This window comes from Schistocerca piceifrons, chromosome 3 (genome assembly GCF_021461385.2).
Source record: "Schistocerca piceifrons isolate TAMUIC-IGC-003096 chromosome 3, iqSchPice1.1, whole genome shotgun sequence".
NCBI classification, from domain to species: domain Eukaryota; kingdom Metazoa; phylum Arthropoda; class Insecta; order Orthoptera; family Acrididae; genus Schistocerca; species Schistocerca piceifrons.
The window spans coordinates 819,242,247-819,263,822 of record NC_060140.1 but is presented as its reverse complement, the minus strand read 5'-3'; the positions used below and the strand labels follow the sequence as shown (position 1 = coordinate 819,263,822).

The 21,576-nt window shown below is 37.9% G+C and overlaps 1 protein-coding gene across 5 annotated transcripts in view; it reads right to left on the bottom strand.

Moving 5' to 3' along the window:
* The window catches only part of LOC124789456 (CCR4-NOT transcription complex subunit 7), a 151,841-nt gene extending 141,433 nt beyond the window's left edge, over nt 1-10,408 (bottom strand). For 2 of the 5 annotated variants that reach the window (XM_047256820.1, XM_047256823.1), the window contains exon 1: nt 10,195-10,408. Coding sequence is in view for 3 of the 5 variants with exons in the window: in XM_047256823.1 (XP_047112779.1) it covers nt 10,195-10,201 (7 nt within the window). In the remaining 2 variants the exon portion in view is untranslated. Of the gene's footprint in view, nt 1-9,316; nt 9,429-10,194 lie in introns of those variants that run through there. The other 3 variants (XM_047256818.1, XM_047256819.1, XM_047256822.1) reach the window with 3 other exon arrangements.
* Nucleotides 10,409-21,576: the final 11,168 nt, after the last annotated feature.

Here is a 21,576-nt window from a genome sequence, read left to right as displayed (position 1 = left end):
GTGCAGCCCGCCTCCAGTGGTGTCGCGACAGGCGTGAATGGAGGGACGAATGGAGACGTGTCGTCTTCAGCGATGAGAGTCGCTTCTGCCTTGGTGCCAATGATGGTCGTATGCGTGTTTGGCGCCGTGCAGGTGAGCGCCACAATCAGGACTGCATACGACCAAGGCACACAGGGCCAACACCCGGCATCATGGTGTGGGGAGCGATCTCCTACACTGGCCGTACACCACTGGTGATCGTCGAGGGGACACTGAATAGTGCACGGTACATCCAAACCGTCATCGAACCCATCGTTCTACCATTCCTAGACCGGCAAGGGAACTTGCTGTTCCAACAGGACAATGCACGTCCGCATGTATCCCGTGCCACCCAACGTGCTCTAGAAAGTGTAAGTCAACTACCCTGGCCAGCAAGATCTCCGGATCTGTCCCCCATTGAGCATGTTTGGGACTGGATGAAGCGTCGTCTCACGCGCTCTGCACGTCCAGCACGAACGCTGGTCCAACTGAGGCGCCAGGTGGAAATGGCATGGCAAGCCGTTCCACAGGACTACATCCAGCATCTCTACGATCGTCTACATGGGAGAATAGCAGCCTGCATTGCTGTGAAAGGTGGATATACACTGTACTAGCGCCGACATTGTGCATGCTCTGTTGCCTGTGTCTATGTGCCTGTGGTTCTGTCAGTGTGATCATGTGATGTATCTGACCCCAGGAATGTGTCAATAAAGTTTCCCCTTCCTGGGACAATGAATTCACGGTGTTCTTATTTCAATTTCCAGGAGTGTAGTTTGGACAAGAAGAGAATAGAAGCATTCAAAATGTGGTGCTATAGAAGAATGCTGAAGATTAGATGGGTAGATCACATAACTAATGATGGAGTATTGAATAGGATTGGGGAGAAGAGAAGTTTGTGGCACAACTTGACCAGAAGACGGGATCGGTTGGTAGGACATGTTCTGAGGCATCAAGGGATCACCAATTTAGTATTGGAGGGCAGCGTGGAGGGTAAAAATCGTAGAGGGAGACCAAGAGATGAATACACTAAGCAGATTCAGAAGGATGTAGATTGCAGTAGGTACTGGGAGATGAAGAAGCTTGCACAGGATAGAGTAGCATGGAGAGCTGCATCAAACCAGTCTCAGGACTGAAGACCACAACAACAACAACAACAACAACAACAACAACTCGTCAATGTACTAATGACCTTTTCAAGTTATTAAACCAACTTGTTCCTAGTGTGTGCAAACATAAGACCACAGTACATTAGGTGCAAGTGAATGATGTACAGCAAATTAAAAAATTAGCTTCCAATTCAGAAGACGGGAGACTTATGGTTTATACGGCCATACTGATTTAGGTTTTGCTAGATCACTACAGGCAAATGCCAGGATAGTTCCTCCAAGCCATGGCCATACACCTGCTCTGTCAGAATATGACTTACATTTTTCTTTGTATTATGCTGAGAAATCCTATATGACTGTACAAGAGATAGAGGCTCTAAAGAGAGAGAGAGAGAGAGAGAGAGATAGAGAGAGAGAGAGATAGTTTGATGACTAAATTACCATTATTATTATTACAACTACCACTAGGTGTAAGTAGTAGTAGTAGTAGTAGTAGTAGTATTCCTCTGAACTTTTGAAAATAAATGGCACAAGATGTTGAAGACTACGTAAACGATACAAGCACTATGAGGAAATCAAAATGTAATTTCAGATGAGTAACACTAATTCCATTCTAATGACCTAGCCTGTATATCTCAGGGCAAGCAGCATCAGAAATCAAGGATAAACAGCCAATAAATAGGGATGTGAAGCTGGAACTACCAAAGCATCAAAAGGAAATGCAGATTAAATAGGCTCATGTAGCACAGCTCAGCAAATGTCACACCGAAGTTAAAAGTGTCCCAGAAAATATAAAGGAAACAATAATTTCACTGCCCAAAAAAATGGAAAAACTTAAAGTTGTGATTCCAAATGTGTGTTTTGACCCGTGTTGTCATCAAGATGGCAGACCCCCCCACTTCAGAAGTATATAATATGGTATCCCTTGCCTCAGTCATAACACCCACAAACAAACAATAATTAACACCAATATATTTAACTCCAGCAATAAATGAAACTAACATGACAACGGGGGAGTAGGAGATTTTGGGTGGGGCAAAACTAAAGATACAACAATAAGAGTAACAATGCCATTCTGAAACAAATATTAACCCAAACATCAACCACATGGATGTCTCAACATTCATAACCAAAAAATTCTGCAAACTTTGCTCGACATATACGGCTCAAATCCAGGTCACAATACCAGGAACTCAAACACAACTCAAAAACCCAGTACCACAAATTTCAATAGACCTACATGGCCTACAGTACCCAAAGCTAACTCAAATTATCAAGTCTGTTATCAAAACCTCCCACTTACCCCAACTATGTAAAACCAAGTTCATTGTAAAACCAACTCACATAGCAAATAACAAAACATAACGTAACAAACAATGGTAAACTAATATCCACAATACCTACAAACCAACACGATTACCAAACACTAACAAGAAAAGCCCCAAAATTTGTGAAATCCTTCACCACCACAAATTTCGATATATACAAACATAAACATAAATACCATACATACTACAATAATTATAAATAAAGAGAAGAGAAAGTATGTAACTCAGCAACTGGAATCAATAGAAGCAGATTTTAAAAATTATAATACGCATGGATTCTACAAAACTTTTGCAAACCAAATTAAAGGGTATATCCCTCAAAATGTCTGTTTTCGGAAATCAGATGGGAATCTGGCACTAAGCGACGAAGAAAACTGTGAAGAATTAGCCAAATATTTTGAAACGCTACTAAACTGTCCAGAACCAACAGAAGCTCTTCCAATATCCAGCACTAAAGCCCCGCAACAGCAAGACTCTGTACCGCCAACTGAAGAAGAAATTATCAAACTCATAAACAAACTCAAAAATAACAAAGCATCAGGAGAAGATGGAATTGTAGCCGAATTTCTCAAAAGTCTAGGGTCTAACTCAAGAAATGAGCTAGTTAAAATTATTCAAAACATATGGGTTACTGAAGAAATACCAGAAGATTGGAAATGTGCCCTAATACATCCGTTACATAAAAAAGGGGATAAATCGGATGTGAACAACTATAGAGGAATCTCCTTACTTGCCGTCACATACAAGATATTATCAGCTTGTCTTCTTGAAAGAACACAAAAACTGCTGGAACCCAAAATCTCAGATTTCCAAGCTGGTTTCAGACCAAACAGATCATGTCCAGAACAAATTTTAAACTTGAAATTGATTACAAGGATGAGACAAATGCGAAGGAAGCCTACAGTATATGTCTTTGTCGACTTTAAAAAGGCATATGATTCAATTCACAGACCCACACTATTTGAAATTCTTGAAGAACAAGGACTGGATAAGAAGACAAAGAAAACATCATAGAGCAGACATTAACAAATACAAAATGCAAAGTGAAATTCATGGGAAAACTTTCAAAATCATTTGAGATAAAAACTGGGGTTAGACAAGGTGATGGATTATCACCTCTGTTATTTAACTTAGTTCTGGATAGAGTCATGGCAGAATGGGAAAAAGAACTCAAAAAAGAAAAGTACTGGAAACCAATATCACTGGGAACCAAAAAAGATGACCTACAAATCCCCTACTTAGCCTACGCAGACGATCTTGCAATAATGGCAGATTCTAGTGAAGTGGAAGTCAAACAGATAGAAACCTTAAAAGAGTGTGCAGGAAAAGTTGGCCTACAAATATCTTTTGAGAAAACGGTGTTTACAACAACAAATCTAGAAATTTCTAAGTTACAAACCAAATATGGAGAAATTAAGAGGGTACCATACTTTAAATATTTAGGAGAGATAATTTCTGAAAAATACTCACAACAAGAAAGAATATTAAAAGCCCGTAGGGGTCTAGGGCTGGTCCAAAACATTTACAATAAAAAATGTATATCTATAAATACAAAAATTAAACATTATAAGTCGGTAATTAAACCAATAATGCTATATGCCAGCAAAACCTTGACACTTAAAAGGAAAACAGATATGGAAAACCTGAAGAAAGAGGAAAGGAAAATCATTAGGAAAATTCTGGGACCAAGATGGACCAAAGAGGGGTATAGATTACAGAAAAATTCTAAAATTGAAGAATATTCTAACATAAGAGATAGACACGAGGAAGAGGCGTCTAAAATTCTATGGCCACATAATGAGACTTCCCGATCACAGACTTACAAAAAAAATAGTAAGATACGTAGCATCCCTTGTTAATGGAGGAGAACGGATCAAAAATGTAAAGAAAGATCTGGAATTAGCCAACATTACTACTGAAGACATGAACAAAAGAAACAATTTCAAACTTAAAGTTGACAAATGGGAGGTCAAACCAGAGACAAAAGCGCCGAGAACTGGAACAAAATGGAGCGAAGAAAGAAATGCTGAATTCTCGCAAAGAATGAAGACCTGGTGGGCAAACAAGAAGAATAAGAAGCCCCAGAAGTGAACCATCTTTACTTAGCGTCTTCCATGTTGGGAGCTTTACGACTAATAATAATAATAATAAATAAAACCACAAAAAAATATTTATCAAGCAAGGCCACAGTCACATATAACTGTAGGAACTTGACTGCAGCAACAAACAATAGCCTACTACTAAATTTCTGCACCACATACATGACTGACAAAGAAAGAAAAATATTAAATCTCCATCCATAAAACACACCACTAATAAATCCACACAAACACACAAAGCCTTCAGTGACAATACTGAAAATCAAAGTAACTCACTAATAAACTGACATTATCTTTTCCAATAACAAACTAACACACTGGACTCACAACATCAAATGGGTCACGAACATATCTAACAAACAACTCTGAAACATAAACATCCACCACAAGACAGCACCACCAAATACAACAACAAACCATCTACGAACATGAACAGACTAAAAAACGTGGTGCAACCATGACATCACATGACACTACACTGTCATGTCACAGGTCAAAGGAGATTGTTGGAAAAACAACTTTTGGCTGATCCACGTAAACAAAGAATTTGGCTAATATGCCAAATAAATGACAGCATTATATCTTAAAACTCTCGTGCAAATTCAGTTTTCACAAACAATACTCTCAAAATCAGAAGAGATAGGAAATTGTGATCTCACAATAACGTACAATAACACAACATAATGGGTGACAAGAAACAGGATAAGCACAGACACAAATCTGGTCTCGACGAACTTTCATATACTGCACATTAAGTTCCGACTGTGACTGAACCCAAAGATTCTGTACTCCACTGATCCAATATTCATCTTTGAAATGAAATAATGTAATTTCTAAAAACATTTTTCTTAGAAATGTGAAAATGAATTTAATTAATGGACAGCCACTGACCAAATAACTGGCATGAAATAGCCTATATAATTATCAGATATTCCACTAACTGATCAAAAACACATCAGAAACTCTGTTTATTGTTTTATTTCTGGGAATAATAAAAAAAGATACAAGGAGTAATGTATGAAGAGCTTGGGTCTCATTCACTGGCACTTCCATTTCAAATTAAAGTTTTCTGCGGGAAAAGTCTATACACTTGAGATTAAGTGAAGTGTTCAATACTGCTTGGCTAGTTCTCAACCATCTTGTCACCTTCTAATCTAACTTAGGAGTCGGACTGCACTATAGATCAGTCTGTCACTACAATCTCTATTGCAAAAACTAATATAAAGGCAAAATAAATATTGCCAGTCTTCTGGTTTCTTTCTATCTGTGCAAGTATGACACCAGACATCACACCCTCAATATGCTACAGGATGATGGCAGCAATAGGGGAAATACGGAAGCGTCCGATCCCACCCGTCTGCTTTGACCCATGACGTCACAAATATGGCGGAAACAAAAACAAACACACACACTTTCCACAAGAAGCCTAATGACACTAACGGGACAAGCGCGGGAAATGGGGTGTTTTGGGTGGGGGGCAAACTAAATATAAACAAATTTAGACGCCTTGCGTAGCTACAACATGTAAGTGAAGACAGCCATGCATGAATACCCACCCACCTCCCAAGGGGTCTTAAGCCCTGCAACCCATAGAAGATAAAGATGCTTCAGTAGCTGATTAGTGTTTTTTGTCTTTTTTAAAAAAAATCTCACGGGATAGAACGAACAGATCAGAAAGATAAATTTAATAAACTAAAACAGAAATTGGAGGAAACAGATAATTAAAATAAGTAAGTGTTTTTAAATTTTTAAAAAAAATCTCACGAGATAGAATGAACAGATCAGAAAAGTAAATAAAATAAGATAAAACAGAACTGGAGACAGCCACACTCAAACCAAACTCCGCGCCGTCATGACGCCACACATGACAACACCCTTACGTCACGGGTCAAAGCCGACGCGTTGGATCGGACGCTTCTGTCGACCCACAATAGGTACTGCTAGGTTTGTTTGACCCTGTATTTGCAGCAAGACAGAGACATTCGAGCAGCTGTTGCACTTTCTTTGTTCTCCATTATCAATTTTTACTTTTCAATGGATACAGATCAAAGATACACAATGGTTAAAACATTTTGTATAACATTTAATCACTCAGGAAGTGCAGTTATATCTAAGATTGCATCTGTGGAAGTCATCAAAATTAAGTAACACACTAGAAAAATCACAATGTGTCCATATGGTTAATAAATTAAATTGTGTCAACAGCACTAAGTACAATACAGATCTCAACATATTATCCTTCAATGTGTTACACGCACACAATGTAAATAAATTTAGATGAAAACATAGAGTAAAGCAATCTAACTACTGGGACAAACCCAAGCAGCCACCACAGAGTGCATCAAAGTTTCCCATTGGACTTAGCATTTAAAGTTTGCATCTTGCAGATGACAAAATACTACACAGCATACTTCTTTCTGTGATGTGCTAAACAAGTCCACATAATGTGGAAAATTAAGATAAAGTTACATACTGAACCCCCCCCCCCCCCCCCAGCCTCTGCATTTTTTATATTTCATGCATTGTATATGGACATAATATGTATCAGAATACCTACTTATTGAAGACTTGTCCATTACCTAATAGGCCTATGGTTTTCCTGAAACTAAATTTCAGCTTTAGGCTTTATGATGAAAAATGCGCTAAAGTTTATGTATGGTATGAACGTGGACGTTAGGTTACATTACGTATCAGTCTGTTACTACAACCTTTATTTGGCATTCAAATTTGTTTGCTTTGCCAACTCGCAACTACACTGCCTCCTTTCAACCTATGGCTAGGCTACAAAGCAGGCTATCACCACAACCATGATTTTAGGGAGGAGGTAATCCAATCGGGTCTAGTGTAGCAGGGGATACAACCCGTCGGCTTTGGACAATGACGTCACAAGTCGCCAGAGAGCAGTTTACCATTTTCGCTTTTGCTGTTATGTTTCAGTTTTGTTTTTTTACTGGTTGCTTAATAAAGTGGATCTGTTTATTCTATCTCGTGAGATTTTTTTTAAAAAGCCAAAAAACACTTATCAACCACTGAAGGGAGCTACAACACTAAGAAGAATCGCTTCTCGATTGGCCACTTGTGACCTCATTGTCCAAAGCCGACGGGTTGTATCCCCTGCTACACTAGTCCCATCCAATCTCGCCCTGTAACTGAAAATTAAGAAGTTGTTTTATTTTAAATAAAAGTAGGTAACTGATTTGGTAAAAGCAAAATGTCAGTACTGGAAAAGGAAAATGCCTCAATTAAACAAAAAACAACTTTTATTTGAGCACTAGGCCTATATCACACTTTCTGAAAGTCTCGTTATTACAATTGGGAGAAAAATGTCGTGAATTAATGTTGAGAAATGCATGCCAGTTTCTGGCTTTGTGAAGAACATACACAGGATGCCAGTCATCATTCACAACACCTAGTTTATGATATCCGTATTTAACAACCATCATTCTAGTAGATGGACCATATATTTTGGGAAACCAAACCATAAAATGTGTAACTTTGTTAATAGTGTGATAACATTTGCAGATCTACATGTAGCCTGGGTGGACTGCATAAGAATTTATTAACAACACTGAATTTTAAATACAATTGTGAAACTGAAAACAAAGGATTGTAGTGTATAATGTACGCAAGCAAACCATCTTGACAATCACGTGCCAAGTAACACATGAACTGCTTATTCCACACTCTAGAGATCAGATTAAAGACAAAATTCATTTACTATGTGGTTTTCCCCTTACTGAAAGAAAGAAAAAGCAGCAGCTATCTGAATTTCAAGCAATGACTCTGAATAAAAAATTTTCAGTGGCAAAAGTATTAACCAAAGTGATTTCCCTCAAAGAAATGTCCTTCAAAAGCAAGTAGCCTACATTAAGAATCTACATCCCTTCTACAGTTCACTGGGTTACTTCGCGATCATGTTTTACATGTTAAGTTGTACCAACTAAGCAACTAGAATGTCATTCACCATGCAGCAGCAATGTATCAGATTTGGTTCCACTATCCATATGTTTCATACACAAATATTAACACAAGCAGCATGCATTAGAAGCAAAGTTGCCTCTGACACCAAAATAATACTTTCCACTAATGACATATGCAAACCATCAAACTTACACTTCTACACTAATAGATATTAAGTGTATTAGCATCTTTTCTGATAGTAACACAAATACAGAGTTAACATACAAACATAAAAAATAAACTGCAAACATGATCAAAGGAAGCTTGAATAATACACTTCAAAACAACTGAGCCTCAAATTAAAAACTTAGCAGTGAAACTGTAGAATAACTGGTAACAATTTTATTTTAGTTTTACAACCTAGACCTGCTTCTGGACGCTCCAGAACAGCTGATCACAAATTTCCTTTGTTCGGCATAAACGCTACCCTTGCTCTTATTTGCAGCTTTTTGTTATCTACCTAGGTATATGCATTTGCAGTCTTCCACAAATATTTTCTGTGGCGTACGCTTAGGAGGCGATGACACATGCCAAACGAACGTAACTCAAGGCACACTGAATAGGGACAAAAAATTAGGGTCTAACGTCAAGCAGCGAATTTATCTACACACGAAAATAAGCCATCGTTTTCCACAACATTACACACCGTTTTAATAAATAACGCGGAGCACTACGAAATCTATGCAGATTATCAAATGATTTTCTTTTCAATGTATCACCACAATACCAAGTTCCAAACTTCCTGTCATTTGAGAAATTATGATACCCTACTGTAACATAGCGAAATTAAAAGTTCAGATTTTACCTTATTGTCTGCGGTAGAAGACTTCAAATGCTGGTGAGTTTCCTGAGGCACTTTCACAGTAACAACATTCACATCACTCCTACATATAACTTTCATTGGATACACAGTACGTCTAAAAATTAAACACGAAAAAAAACACAAATCAAACTCAAATCATCTGGCTGTTAAACGAACTGAAATTGTACTGTTATGAGAAACTGACAAAAGATATTATTCAACACATCAAAATTAAATATGAAACTAAATGTTATGAAAAGGTTGTATACACACATATATGCTTAACGACCGCCAAGTAACACTTGATAGCGAGCTCCACCAAATAACTACGGGGAAAAATTTTTAATGAGCGTATGGCCACCCAGATATGTAATCCCTAATGGGCTTAACATCAACAAAATAAGCTCGTAAAAAATTGTTTTGCGCTCAGTTCGACGTATCCACTCGCGAGGTTTTACGAAGTTCAAATGATAATAGAAACATAAAAGAATGCAAGAAATGAACACAAAGAACATTCCAGACGTGTTTTGTTACTGTGCCCTTCGGTCGTTCCTTTCCCATAGGTGTGGATAACGAAAATACAGGGAAAGCTTAACTACCACTAAAGAAAACACTCATGTCCATACGTACTGACCATAAATTTGCGTCTCTTTTAACAAACATCGTTAGATATATAGACAGGACGAAACGATTTCACTTCTTAAAACATACTGTCCTCTCACTCGTTAATAACATATGTCGAATCACGGCAGTAGAGACAATAGATTAAGAAACGGTGAGAGCATGTGTGAATAAGTAAAAGACGTACATGCCTTCGGTGCTAACGAGAATAACATTGTAACATTACACATTACTTGGGAAGTAACCAACGAATATTATACCTGCCATTGCAGAGCCGTTGATAAATGCAATCCAGAACTGTTTACAATAAACGCAAGAATTTATATCACTACTTCTAACACAAAACAAACACGTTTATCGAAGTGCGAAAACGGCAACGCAAGCACAACTCTCTTCGCGGAGCACTCCCCAAATTTACTTGATCACTTTCGCAGCTAGTAACCATAGGTGTTCGTGATCGTCAAAGCCCCTTGCGTATCCCAGAGATGTTAGATATGTGAGACAGCAGGCGGTAACTCCAATCAATCCTCTTGAATGTACTGCCATAACACACGGCCAAAGCGATTGTGTTACGATCTGTCTCACTTGCACTTGTTTCAAAATATACACGGAAGAATCGCCTGCGTAGAACGCATCACATATTCTAAATGTAAATATGATGGACTGCTCATCGGACAACGTAGTCAACAGTCGTCAAGTGGATTGTATTTCAGACAAATAATTGGTGCATATCCTTGAGAGCAATAAATGCAGTGCAGCAATAAATTAAAGTTCCTGGACTGTAACAGCACTAAGAAGCTTGAGTGTGTACAGAGACACAAGGATTATGAGACGATCCTTGTACACTGACGTGACAAATGTCATAGGATACCTCCTAATATCGTGTCGGAGCTCATTTTTCCTGGCGCAGTGCCGCACCTCGAACTGGTACGGACTCAACAAGTCGCTGGAAGTCTCCTGCGGAAATATTGAGTCATACTAACTCTATAGCCATCCATAATTGCAAAAGTGTTGCCAGTGCACGATTCTGTGCACGAACTAACATCTCGAGTATGTTCCATAAACTTGATTCATGTCGAGCTATCTGGGTGTCATATCATTTCTAACACTCTGTCCAGAATTTTCTTCAAATCAGTCATCAACAATTGTGGTCTGGTAACATGGCGCATTGTCATAGGAACATGAAGTCCGTGAATGGCTGCAAATGGTCTCCAAGTAGTCAAACATTACTATTCCAAGTCAATGATCGTTTAGTTGGACCAGAGGATCCAATCCATTATATGTAAACACAGACCACATAATTATGGAGCTACCACCAGCTTGCACAGTGCTTGTTGACAACTTTGGTCCATAGCTCGTGGGGTCAGTGCAGCGCTCGAATCCTACCATTAGCTCTCACCAACTGAAATTGCGACTCATCTGACCAGGCCCAAGTTTTCCTTTAGTCTGGGGTCCATCTGATATCGGCCCAGGAGAGGCGCTGCAGGCGATGAAATTCTGCTAGTAAAGACACTCGCGCCGGTCGTCTGCTGCCATACCTGCAGCCCATTGACGGCAAATTACGCCGCACTGGCCTGACGGATACGTTCGTCGTACGTACCACATCGATTTCCGTGGTTATTTCGCGCAGTGTTGCTTGTCGTTAGCACTCACAACTCTACGCAAACGTCGCTACTCTCAGTCGTTAAGATAGACAACACAGTCTGCCACTGTGTTGTCTGTGGTGAGAGGTAATGCCTGAAATTTGGTATTCTTGGCCCACTCTTGACGCTCTGGATCTCGGAATACTTAATTCCCCAATGATATTCGAAATGGAATGTCCCAGGAATCTAATGCCAACTACCATTCCACAAAGGAAGTCTGCTAATTCGCATTGCAAACATTTTCATGGGATTCACCTGAGTACAAATGACAGTTTCACCAATGCATGCCTTGCGTATACGATACTAGAGCCATCTGTATATGGGAGCATCGCTGTCCCATGAATTTTGTCACCTCAGTGTAGATTAGCATACATAAGCATCTGCTAGATATCTGGAAATGTCAAAATAAGTGAAACCCAGCTGACAAATTGATAGTTATCACTAAAAAGACTTCTAACGTTTGTATCTGTCTATCAAATGGAAATGGCTTGAGGTGTAAATTTATAAAGGCAGTCTGAAACAAAAATATCAGCAGATGTTACTACCAACTTGCAACTTACAGACTGTCATTAATTACATTACAGAAATAACTCAAGATATCAATTCTTGATACATAATTTATACATGAATGAAAAACAGAACTTTAGATACACAGCTGTAATTTGTAAGATTATGGTGGAAGTACCTCACATGACAGAAACTGGTGATGTGGATATTTTAGAAACGATTGATGAAAATATTGAGGATCTAATATTATAGAATCACAGACAAAATTTAAAACATATTTATGACAATGAAATTCACAGTGAGTTGAAAGTTAAGAATTCAGTTCAACATATTTACTAAGTTATTATTAATAGCAAAAATAGAATTCTGGGGATATTATTCAATCCTCCAATCATTCACACACCGTGTTCCACTTGTCCCATCATGAAGAAGAGCTTAAGGGGTGTCAGATTACACATTAAGTAACACAAGTAACCACTCTAGGTTACTTCTGTTAAGTATAGAAAAACCAATTATGACTAGGGCTAATTCATTCGTAAAATGTTAACTCTATCCAAGAGCCCAAAGGTCCATTCATACTAAGTGATCAGCCTCTGGCACTGGCGTCAGTGGATGTGATATGGAGGTGTGTGGAGTCAGCACACTGTTCTCATGGACATTGGCAGTTTTCAAGACATGGAGCAACTACTAATCAATCAAGCAATTCCCCAATTGGTCTTATGAGACCGAAAGGACTCCTTTCCAGTCCTCCCACCAAGCAAAACTCCCTGGCCATGCAGTAAAGCAAACCCAAGTCCTCCGCATGGCAGTTATCAGCACTGACGGCACAGCTATGGACATGGAAGCTAATCCATTCATATTAATAAGTGAAGGGAATTATTGCTAGGTTACTTTGGAACAGTACAGCAGTTCACTTCCTCTTACCTATACTGCCACTGTTTTTATCTAATACTTCAGAGAAAGTAGTAATGTAAATTTATAGAAAACACTATCAGCTGTCTATGAATTTATTAAGTTAAAGTCTTTTTAATGAGAACTTTAGTGTTAACTGGAATTTACATACTTGAATTCATATTAAATTACTTGCTAATGACATATGCTCTTAATTAGGGTTTGAATATTTGGGAATTATCAGTTTCCTGCCTGATGTCTGTTAGTAACCTGTTAAAGACATTTTTACCAGAATTTATAACTCCTTCCTGACTCCTAAACAGTGATGCATAGGCTACATGGGAATAATTTTTATTTCTTGTAGCAGGTTTCGAATTTCACAGTTTATCCAAAGTTCATTCTTATTATTAACCACAAAAACCATTATGCAGTAAATAATTAGCATGTGGGTGAAACACATTTAAGACTTCTGAAGAGATTTGTACAAGGTGTTCTGTATGATCATGTAAAAAAAATACTTTTTTGACAGAATCTTCATTTGCCAAGAAGATTATTTCATTAGACAATGTTGAAAGGAAGTATGTACAGCTTACAAGCTGCTGCTGCTATGGACAATTAAGGGTTTGAAGACATTAAACATCTAAGGTCATCAGTCATTGAGCCCCAGAACAGTTTCTGTGTACCGCATCTGCCTGTGTCTAAAGTTAATACTATGAGCAAGTGTGAGAACGTTTTCTAAATGTTTGTGTAGTGTGTAACTGAGGTGGTATATAGATATTCCTAAGGAAAAAATGGCTGTACTAAGGTTTTCAGTTAACTCATCCATCAGCTGGTGCTAGCTCCACTTTATATCCATTTCTATGCCTAGACATTTTGCACACAGAGTTTCATTTAGGCTGTACCCATTGATCTCTACTTTTAGTACTTGTAAGTCTATTTCTGTTATGTTGTTTTAGTTGCTTAATCTCAGTTTTTGTAAATTAATAGATACATCTACATAACATGTTGTGTTAGTGACCTTCTCAAACGTTTAGGAGAATACATAAAAGAGTGATATAGCTCTAATAATTGATTGGTACAAGATTTAAGCACTTTGGTGGGAACCTTGTTTTAGCCAGGAGAGTTAATGTCTTTCAATGATTTAATGATTGTCATAGTCACTCTAATAGTTGCACTAATATCTATTTGTGAAATATGCTATGCCTGTCTAACAAGGATACATCATGGACTGATCCTATTTGATTTTCTTAGAAAATCGCCTTTGAAGATAAGAAAATAGTCAATTTGTAGGTTATTAATATAGTTAATGGAAGCTGAGGGAAAAAAATTCCAGTATAAAAACTGTTGATTCGAATCTCATTAGTAAGAATATTCTTTCTTTAATTTAAATGTCATGTTTATTAACAAACAGAAATGTCAGCTAGTGAATATGGAATCATAATTTTTAATAAAAATATTTCCCTTAGAAATTACATGAAAATGTTAGTATTCACAACAAATTAAAATTTGTTGCAAATCTATAGGAGAAGATGTAGAAATCATGATTATTTTTTAATTTCTAAAGAGTAAACAGTATTACTAATGTACAAAGTTTATTTGGCTTAACAATAAGGTATTTTACACACCAACATCAAATTTTTATTTCTGTTTGTATAACCAGTAATTAAAAATATGCTACCCTTGATTAAAAATTTATTGTTCAATATTGTTAATCAATATTTCTATTTGTTAATAACTATGGAATTTAAGAAAAGTAATAAATATTTGACATGGCTTCAGACTCTATTAAACAAAATTTTCTCTTCTTCAAGAAAATTAATTCGTTTCTGCATCACTATCAGCTAGAGAAACACTTGCTTCTTCATAAAACATAGTTTGTTCTTTTTAAATTAAATAATTGCTTCTCAGCTAGCTAAGTGCCATAATTAAAATAATTTATTATTCTTAAAATAAAAAAATATACATAAATTAATAGTTTCTCCTTCAGAAGCCCTTAACATATGCCATTAAATTTTTGCAAACTGATTTCTATATCAAATTATGTACTACCTGTAATTCATTCTTTATTTATTCTTTATGTAAATGATGTACAATGAATCTGTTAGTACATTTAGATCACCTTCGTCCAATATTTCATCTAGCAGAATGTATGTACTGCTTCAATTTTACTACAGTATTCATCTATTTTTTGCCTATAAAATGCTATCTTGAATGTGTAAAATGCATGTTTGACCATCAGCTGCTTTTATTTTAAGCATAAATATCGATAATGTGTAGAGCATTATTTAAGTGATGACAAATGTAATATGGTGGCTTAAGCAATTCTAACCTTTATCTGTGAAGATGGTTCATGACTGAAACCGGTTGATATTTGGACTTAAGATGAAATAAGCTGATGGTCAAACACGCATTTATATATTTCTTAATGGCTGTTGATAGTCACCTTCCAAAAAAGATTATCTTGAATGTATTACAAAAATTTGTGTTATAATCTCTTCTCATATGTTCTTTATAGAATCCAATTTCAGTGTAAGATTTCTATTCCTCATTTGACTCAGATCCTGTGCCATGGTTCAAACAGTTCATAAAGTTACTAATAGGCACATTAAAAACTTTATTAAGACCAGCTATCCTAATATTTGGGACAATTATGTGCCATAAAATAACATCAGTGTCAGATTTATACAGTAAATCCTTAAAACAGGTTAATAATTTTTGGGAATATCATAGGAAGAATTGTGGTCTAGATTACATATTTTTTGATGCTTTAAAACAATCTTCCCCCATGATCCACAAAACGCGGCGTTGGTGGGGCAGCTTGATTACCTCAGCGTTACAGATAGGTGTAACCACAATGGAGGAGTATCTGTAGAGAGGCGAGACAAATGTAAGGTGTCTGAAAAGGCACAGCAGCCTTAAAATCCTTTTCAGTAGATGCAGGGGTAACAGTCAGGGTGAGTGATCTGGCCATTTAACATCAACAAAAACAGCCTTGCTGTGCTGGTGCTGCATATTGTTGAAAGTGAGGGGAAACTGCAGCTCTATTATTCCATAGGGCATGCAACTCTACCATATGACTACCATATGACGATGGCATAGTCTTGTGTAAATATTCTGCAAGTAAAATAGTTACTCATTTGGATCTCCTGGTGGGAACTGCCCAAGAGGATGTCGATCACGAGAGAGTATATTAGCTTAGTATGGATAAGAGTGTGAAATTTTAAGTCCCTTAATCAGGCAGGTAGGTTAGAAAATCTAAAAAAGCAAATATTCAGATTGAAGTTAGATGTAGTGGGAATTAGTGAAAGTTCAGTGGCAGAAGGAACAGGAAATCTGGTCAGGCATGAAGCCAACAGCCTACACAATGCTATAAATTTATAAGCCCACTAGCGTCCCAGATAATGAAGAGACGTAAAATTGTGATGAGATAAAAGAAATTACCCAGAAGGACATGAAAATTTAATTGTGATGATGGACTGGAATTTGATAGTAGGAAAAGCAAAAGAAGGAAAACTAGGAAGTGAATATGGAATTAAGGAAAGGAGGGAAAGAGGAAGCCACCTGGTAGAATTTTATACAGGGTATAGGTTAATCATCGCTAACAGTTGGTTTAAGAATCATGAAAGACTTGGAAAAGTCTTGGAGACACCTGAAGGCTTGATGCTGATTATATAATGGTAAGACAGAGATTTGCAACCAGATTTTAAATTGTAAGACATTTTCAGGGGTAGATGTGGACTCTAACCACAATTTGTTGGTTTTGAACTGTAGATTAAAACTGAAGAAACTGCAAAAGGTAGAAAATTAAAGACGTAGGATCTGGATAAACTGAAAGAAACAGAGGTTGGCCAGTCATTGTGGTCGAGTGGTTCTAGGCACTTCAGTCCGGAACCGCACTGTTGTTACGATAGCAGGTTCAAATCCTGCTTCGGGCATGGATGTGTGTGCTGTCCTTGGTTTAGTTAAGTTTAAGTAGTTCTAAGTCCCATAGTGGTCAGAACCATTGGAACCATTTGAACCAGAGGTTGATGAGAATTTCAGAGGGAACACTGGGCAACAACTGACTAGAACAGGGGAAAGAAATACAGTAGAAAGTGAATGGGTAGCTTTAAGAGATGAAATAGTGAAGGCAGCAGAGAATCAAATAAGTAAAGAAAACGAGGCCTAATAGAAACCATTGAATAACACAGGAAATATTGACTTTCATTGATGAAAAAAGAAAATATAAAAATGCAGCAAATGAAGCAATTGAAAGGAAGTACAAAGTCTAAAAAATGAGGCAGACAGGAATTGCAAAATGGTTAAGCAGGAATGGTTAGAGGAGAAATGTGAGGATATAGAAGCATGTATCACAGGGGGAAATATGGATACTGCCTACAGAAAATTAAAGAGGCCTTTAGACGAAAGAGAAGCAGCTGTTGAATATCAAGAGTGCACATGGAAAACCTGTCCTAAGCAATGAAGAGAAAACTGAAAGGTGGAAGGAGTACATACAGGTTCTATACAAGGGATATGAACTCGCAGGCAATGTTATAGAACTGGAACAGGCTGTAGATGAAGTGGAAATGGGGGACATGAAGCTGTGAGAAGAATTTGACAGAGCACTGATGGGTGTAAGTCAAAACGAGGTCCTAAGAGTAGACAACATTCGGTCAGACCTACTGACAGTCATAGGAGAGCAAGCTATGATAAAATTCTTCCATCTGGTGTGTAAGATACATGAGGCAGGTGAATTACTTTCAGACTTCAAGGAGAATGTAGTAATTCCAATTCCAAAAAAAGGTGTTAGCAGATGTGAATATTATCAAACCATCAGACTGATAAGTCATGGTTGCGAGATACTAACACGAATTCTTTACAGAAGAATGGAAAAACTGGTAGAAGCTAACCTTGGGGAAGATCGGTTTGGATTCTGAAGAAATGTGGATACACATGAGGCAATACTGACCCTACGACTTGTCTTAGAACAAAAGACAGGTTAAGGAAAGGCAAATGTATGTTTAGAGCATTTGTAGATTTGGAGAAAGTTTTTGACAAAGCTGTCTGGAATACTCCGAAATTCTGAAGGTAGCAGGTGTAAAATACAGGACATGAAAGGCTGTTTACAACTTGTACAGAAATCAGAAGTCAGTTATAAGAACTAAGAGGCATGAAGGGAAAGCAGTGATTGAGAAGGGAGTGAGATAGGGTTGTAGCATATTCCCATTGTTATTCAATCTGTAAATTGAGAAAGCAGTAATGGAAACGAAAGAAAAATTTGGAGAAGGAATTGAAGTTGAGGGAGAAGAAATAAAAGCTTCGAGGCTTGCTGATGAAATTATAATTCTGTCAGAGGCAGCAAACGACTTGGAAGAGCAATTCAACAGAATGGACACGAAAGGTGGGTATAAAATGAACATCAACATAAGCAAAACAGAAATAATGGAATGTAGTCGAATTATGTCAGGTGATGCCGACATAATTAGATTACAAAATGAGGCACTGAAAGTAGTAGATGAGTTTTGCTATCTGGACAGCAGTATAACTGATGATGTCCGAAGTAGAGAGGATATAAAACGTATGCTGTCAATGGCTAGAAAAGTGTTCCTGAAGAAAAGAATTTATCGACATCTAATACAGACGTAAATGTTAGGAAGCCTTTTCTGAAAGTATTTTTATGGAGTGTATTCATGTATGGAATCGAAACATGGTTGATAAACTGTTTAGATGAGAATAGAAGGTTTTCGAATGTGGTGTTACAGAAGAACACTGAAGATTAGTTGGGTAGATTACGTAACTAATGGGGGTACTGATTAGAACTGGGGAAGAAAGAACTGTGTGGCATTTCCTGACTAGAAGAAGGGACCAGCAATTTATATTGGAGGGAAGTGTGTGTGGGGGGGTGGAGGTAAAAATCGTGATGGGAGACTGTTTAAAGTATAGAGATTCAGAAGGTCATAGATTGCGACAGCAATTTGGAGATGAATAAGCTTGCACAGGGCAGAGCAGCATGGAGAGCTGCATCAAACTGCTCTTTGGACTGAAAACCAGAACAACAACATCAACAACCACAAAAATAACAAAACAGTCTTGATTACATAAAAAAGAATCTATGAGATTGGTGACCAATTTCAGGCAATTTAAGACCATCTTCAGGACAATCTCTGAAATATAAGTACATTTACAGTCTTAGGGCCTCATTAACAACTAGAGTTACAAATTGAATCCTATAAACCTAACGATAACTAAAAGAAGTTATACGCAATGGTGGCAGGCAGAGTTGGTTGGTGAGGACATGTTGAGAGGTGGTCGTCAGCTGTTGGATAGCATGGGAAGGCTAAGGTTTAAGTAGGCGAGGCTCCACCCACCACCTTCCACATGACGTTGATAGGAGCCAATGGAGCACACCGTAAGTGAAAATGTTAAAAAAGTAATGCACGTAAAAAGTATTAACATAAATAATACATGTAAAAGGTGAAATCTAAGCTAAATAACACAAAAAACCTCTAGAGGAAGCAGTTTATCGAAATACTTTTAGTAAAATTACAGGTAGTAAACCAACAGCAATCTGTTGAAGAATATCGTCTATAGGCAGTTCGTGAACTTGGCATCAGTACATAGAGCCTAATCATACGTGACTTTTTTTGTATATTCGTCGCGAGAGGTACTGTGGCTGCACTCCTTCCAACGATATACTTTAGCTTTCGCGAAAGCGTCAATAGATTTGTTTGTTGTCCAGGTACCATCGTGACTGCAGTAGCCATTCTAGCAGACGAATTAAACCAGGAGTTTTTTTGTGTTCAGATGGTTCATACACTGCAATTTGGAAACTATTAATGTTCGAAAGTGACAACATGTTCACTTTATACTCGTTGTTTATGTGGCAGTAGATAATACGAAAAGTAGTGAAGAAGCTCCCCCTGCGCTAAATAAGTGTGCTGGTTATGTGAAGAATGTTCTAATTTGTGCGAGAAAGTGCAACTAGAGTTGTATTTTCTTTCTTTGAAAGTGAGAACCTGTCAACTATAAACTATTATTTATTTAGTGGCATATAAAACAATATGTATTTAAGGAGGAGCTCTTCCACTAACAAGTAAATGCGCTGGTTGTGTGAAGTACGTTCTAATTTTCACGAAAAATTACAATTCACTGCCATGAAAGTAAACTTCTTCCTTCTTGAAAATAACAGGAACGCCAGCAGAGATATGCCTACACTAGGAGGAGGAGGAGGATATTAGTGTTTAACGTCCCGTCGACAACAAGGTCATTAGAGACGGAACGCAAGCTCGGGGGAGGGAAGGATGGGGAAGGAAATCGGCCGTGCCCCTTCAAAGGAACCATCCCGGCATTTGCCTGAAGCGATTTAGGGAAATCACAGAAAACCTAAATCAGGATGGCCGGAGACGGGATTGAACCGTCGTCCTCCCGAATGCGAGTCCAGTGTGCTAACCACAGCGCCACCTCGCTCGGTCCTACACTAGGACTAGTATATTTATTGTATGCATATGTGCTCCTTTTGAAGACGTTCTTGTTTGGAAACCAGTCTCCTAAAACAACTAGCTTTAACATTTTCTTTTATACTTCGTAGGCAGCTGACAGTGAGACCGTCTCATATTAATTCTTTCTCACAGGTGTTAGTCTTTTTTATGTTTTTTGTTCTGACGACGTGTGGTTGTTTGTTTTTACCAGATAGTCAATGTGTTTTCAATATTCACTCACATTTCTTTGTTCTCATGCTCAGTTTGTAAATTATTGACATTGACAATGACAAGTCCCAGAACCATGAAGGTAAATAACAAAATGTTTGCAGGTGGGAGGACTCGACCTGATCCGAGCACTTTTCTTATTCCACTTCGTCATTTACTACTAACGATGATAAACAGTATATCACAGTGATAGAGTGCATTATAAATATTTGTTGTATATGAAATTTCTCTTGAAACCTTTAGACGCCAATAACTCATTATCTGACATTTAATGTCAACAAAATGTAGCTTTTCGAGAGATCGCCAATGTGCTAGTGTTTTGGAAGAGCATTTATTTATAGGACGTAAGTTATATTATAAAACACATCAAATATGAGCTAGAGGAAATCCAGTATACACTCTCCCAGGTGCTTCATCTGAAGCATATCTTTGAAAGGAGTGCAGCCACAGTCCCTCCCGTGAAGGCACTTGCATAATCGTGGCAGAGATAAATCAAGGAGAGGCCTTCGGTATCAACAGACACGGCGTGAAGAGTTTCGATATGAACCATTTGAGGCAATATGGCGTTAGTATCGGGGACATAAAGGCGGGTTCGTACGTGAACGAAAGTGTCACCACAGCTGTTGGCATACTGAAGTTGTAATACAGTTGCATGTGTGAACTTCCAGTGAATAGTGGCGCAACTCAAGACACGCAACATTTGTCTTGCCACAAAAGATCAGCTTGGTTGTACTTGAATGAGATTTTCACTCTGCACCGGAGTGTGCGCTGATATGAAACTTCTTGGGATGTTAAAACTGTGATCCGGATCGACACAAGAACTCGGGACCTTTGCCTTTCACAGGCAAGTGCTCTACCATCTGAGCTACTCAAACACGACTCACGACCCGTCATCACAGCTTCAATTCTGCCAGTA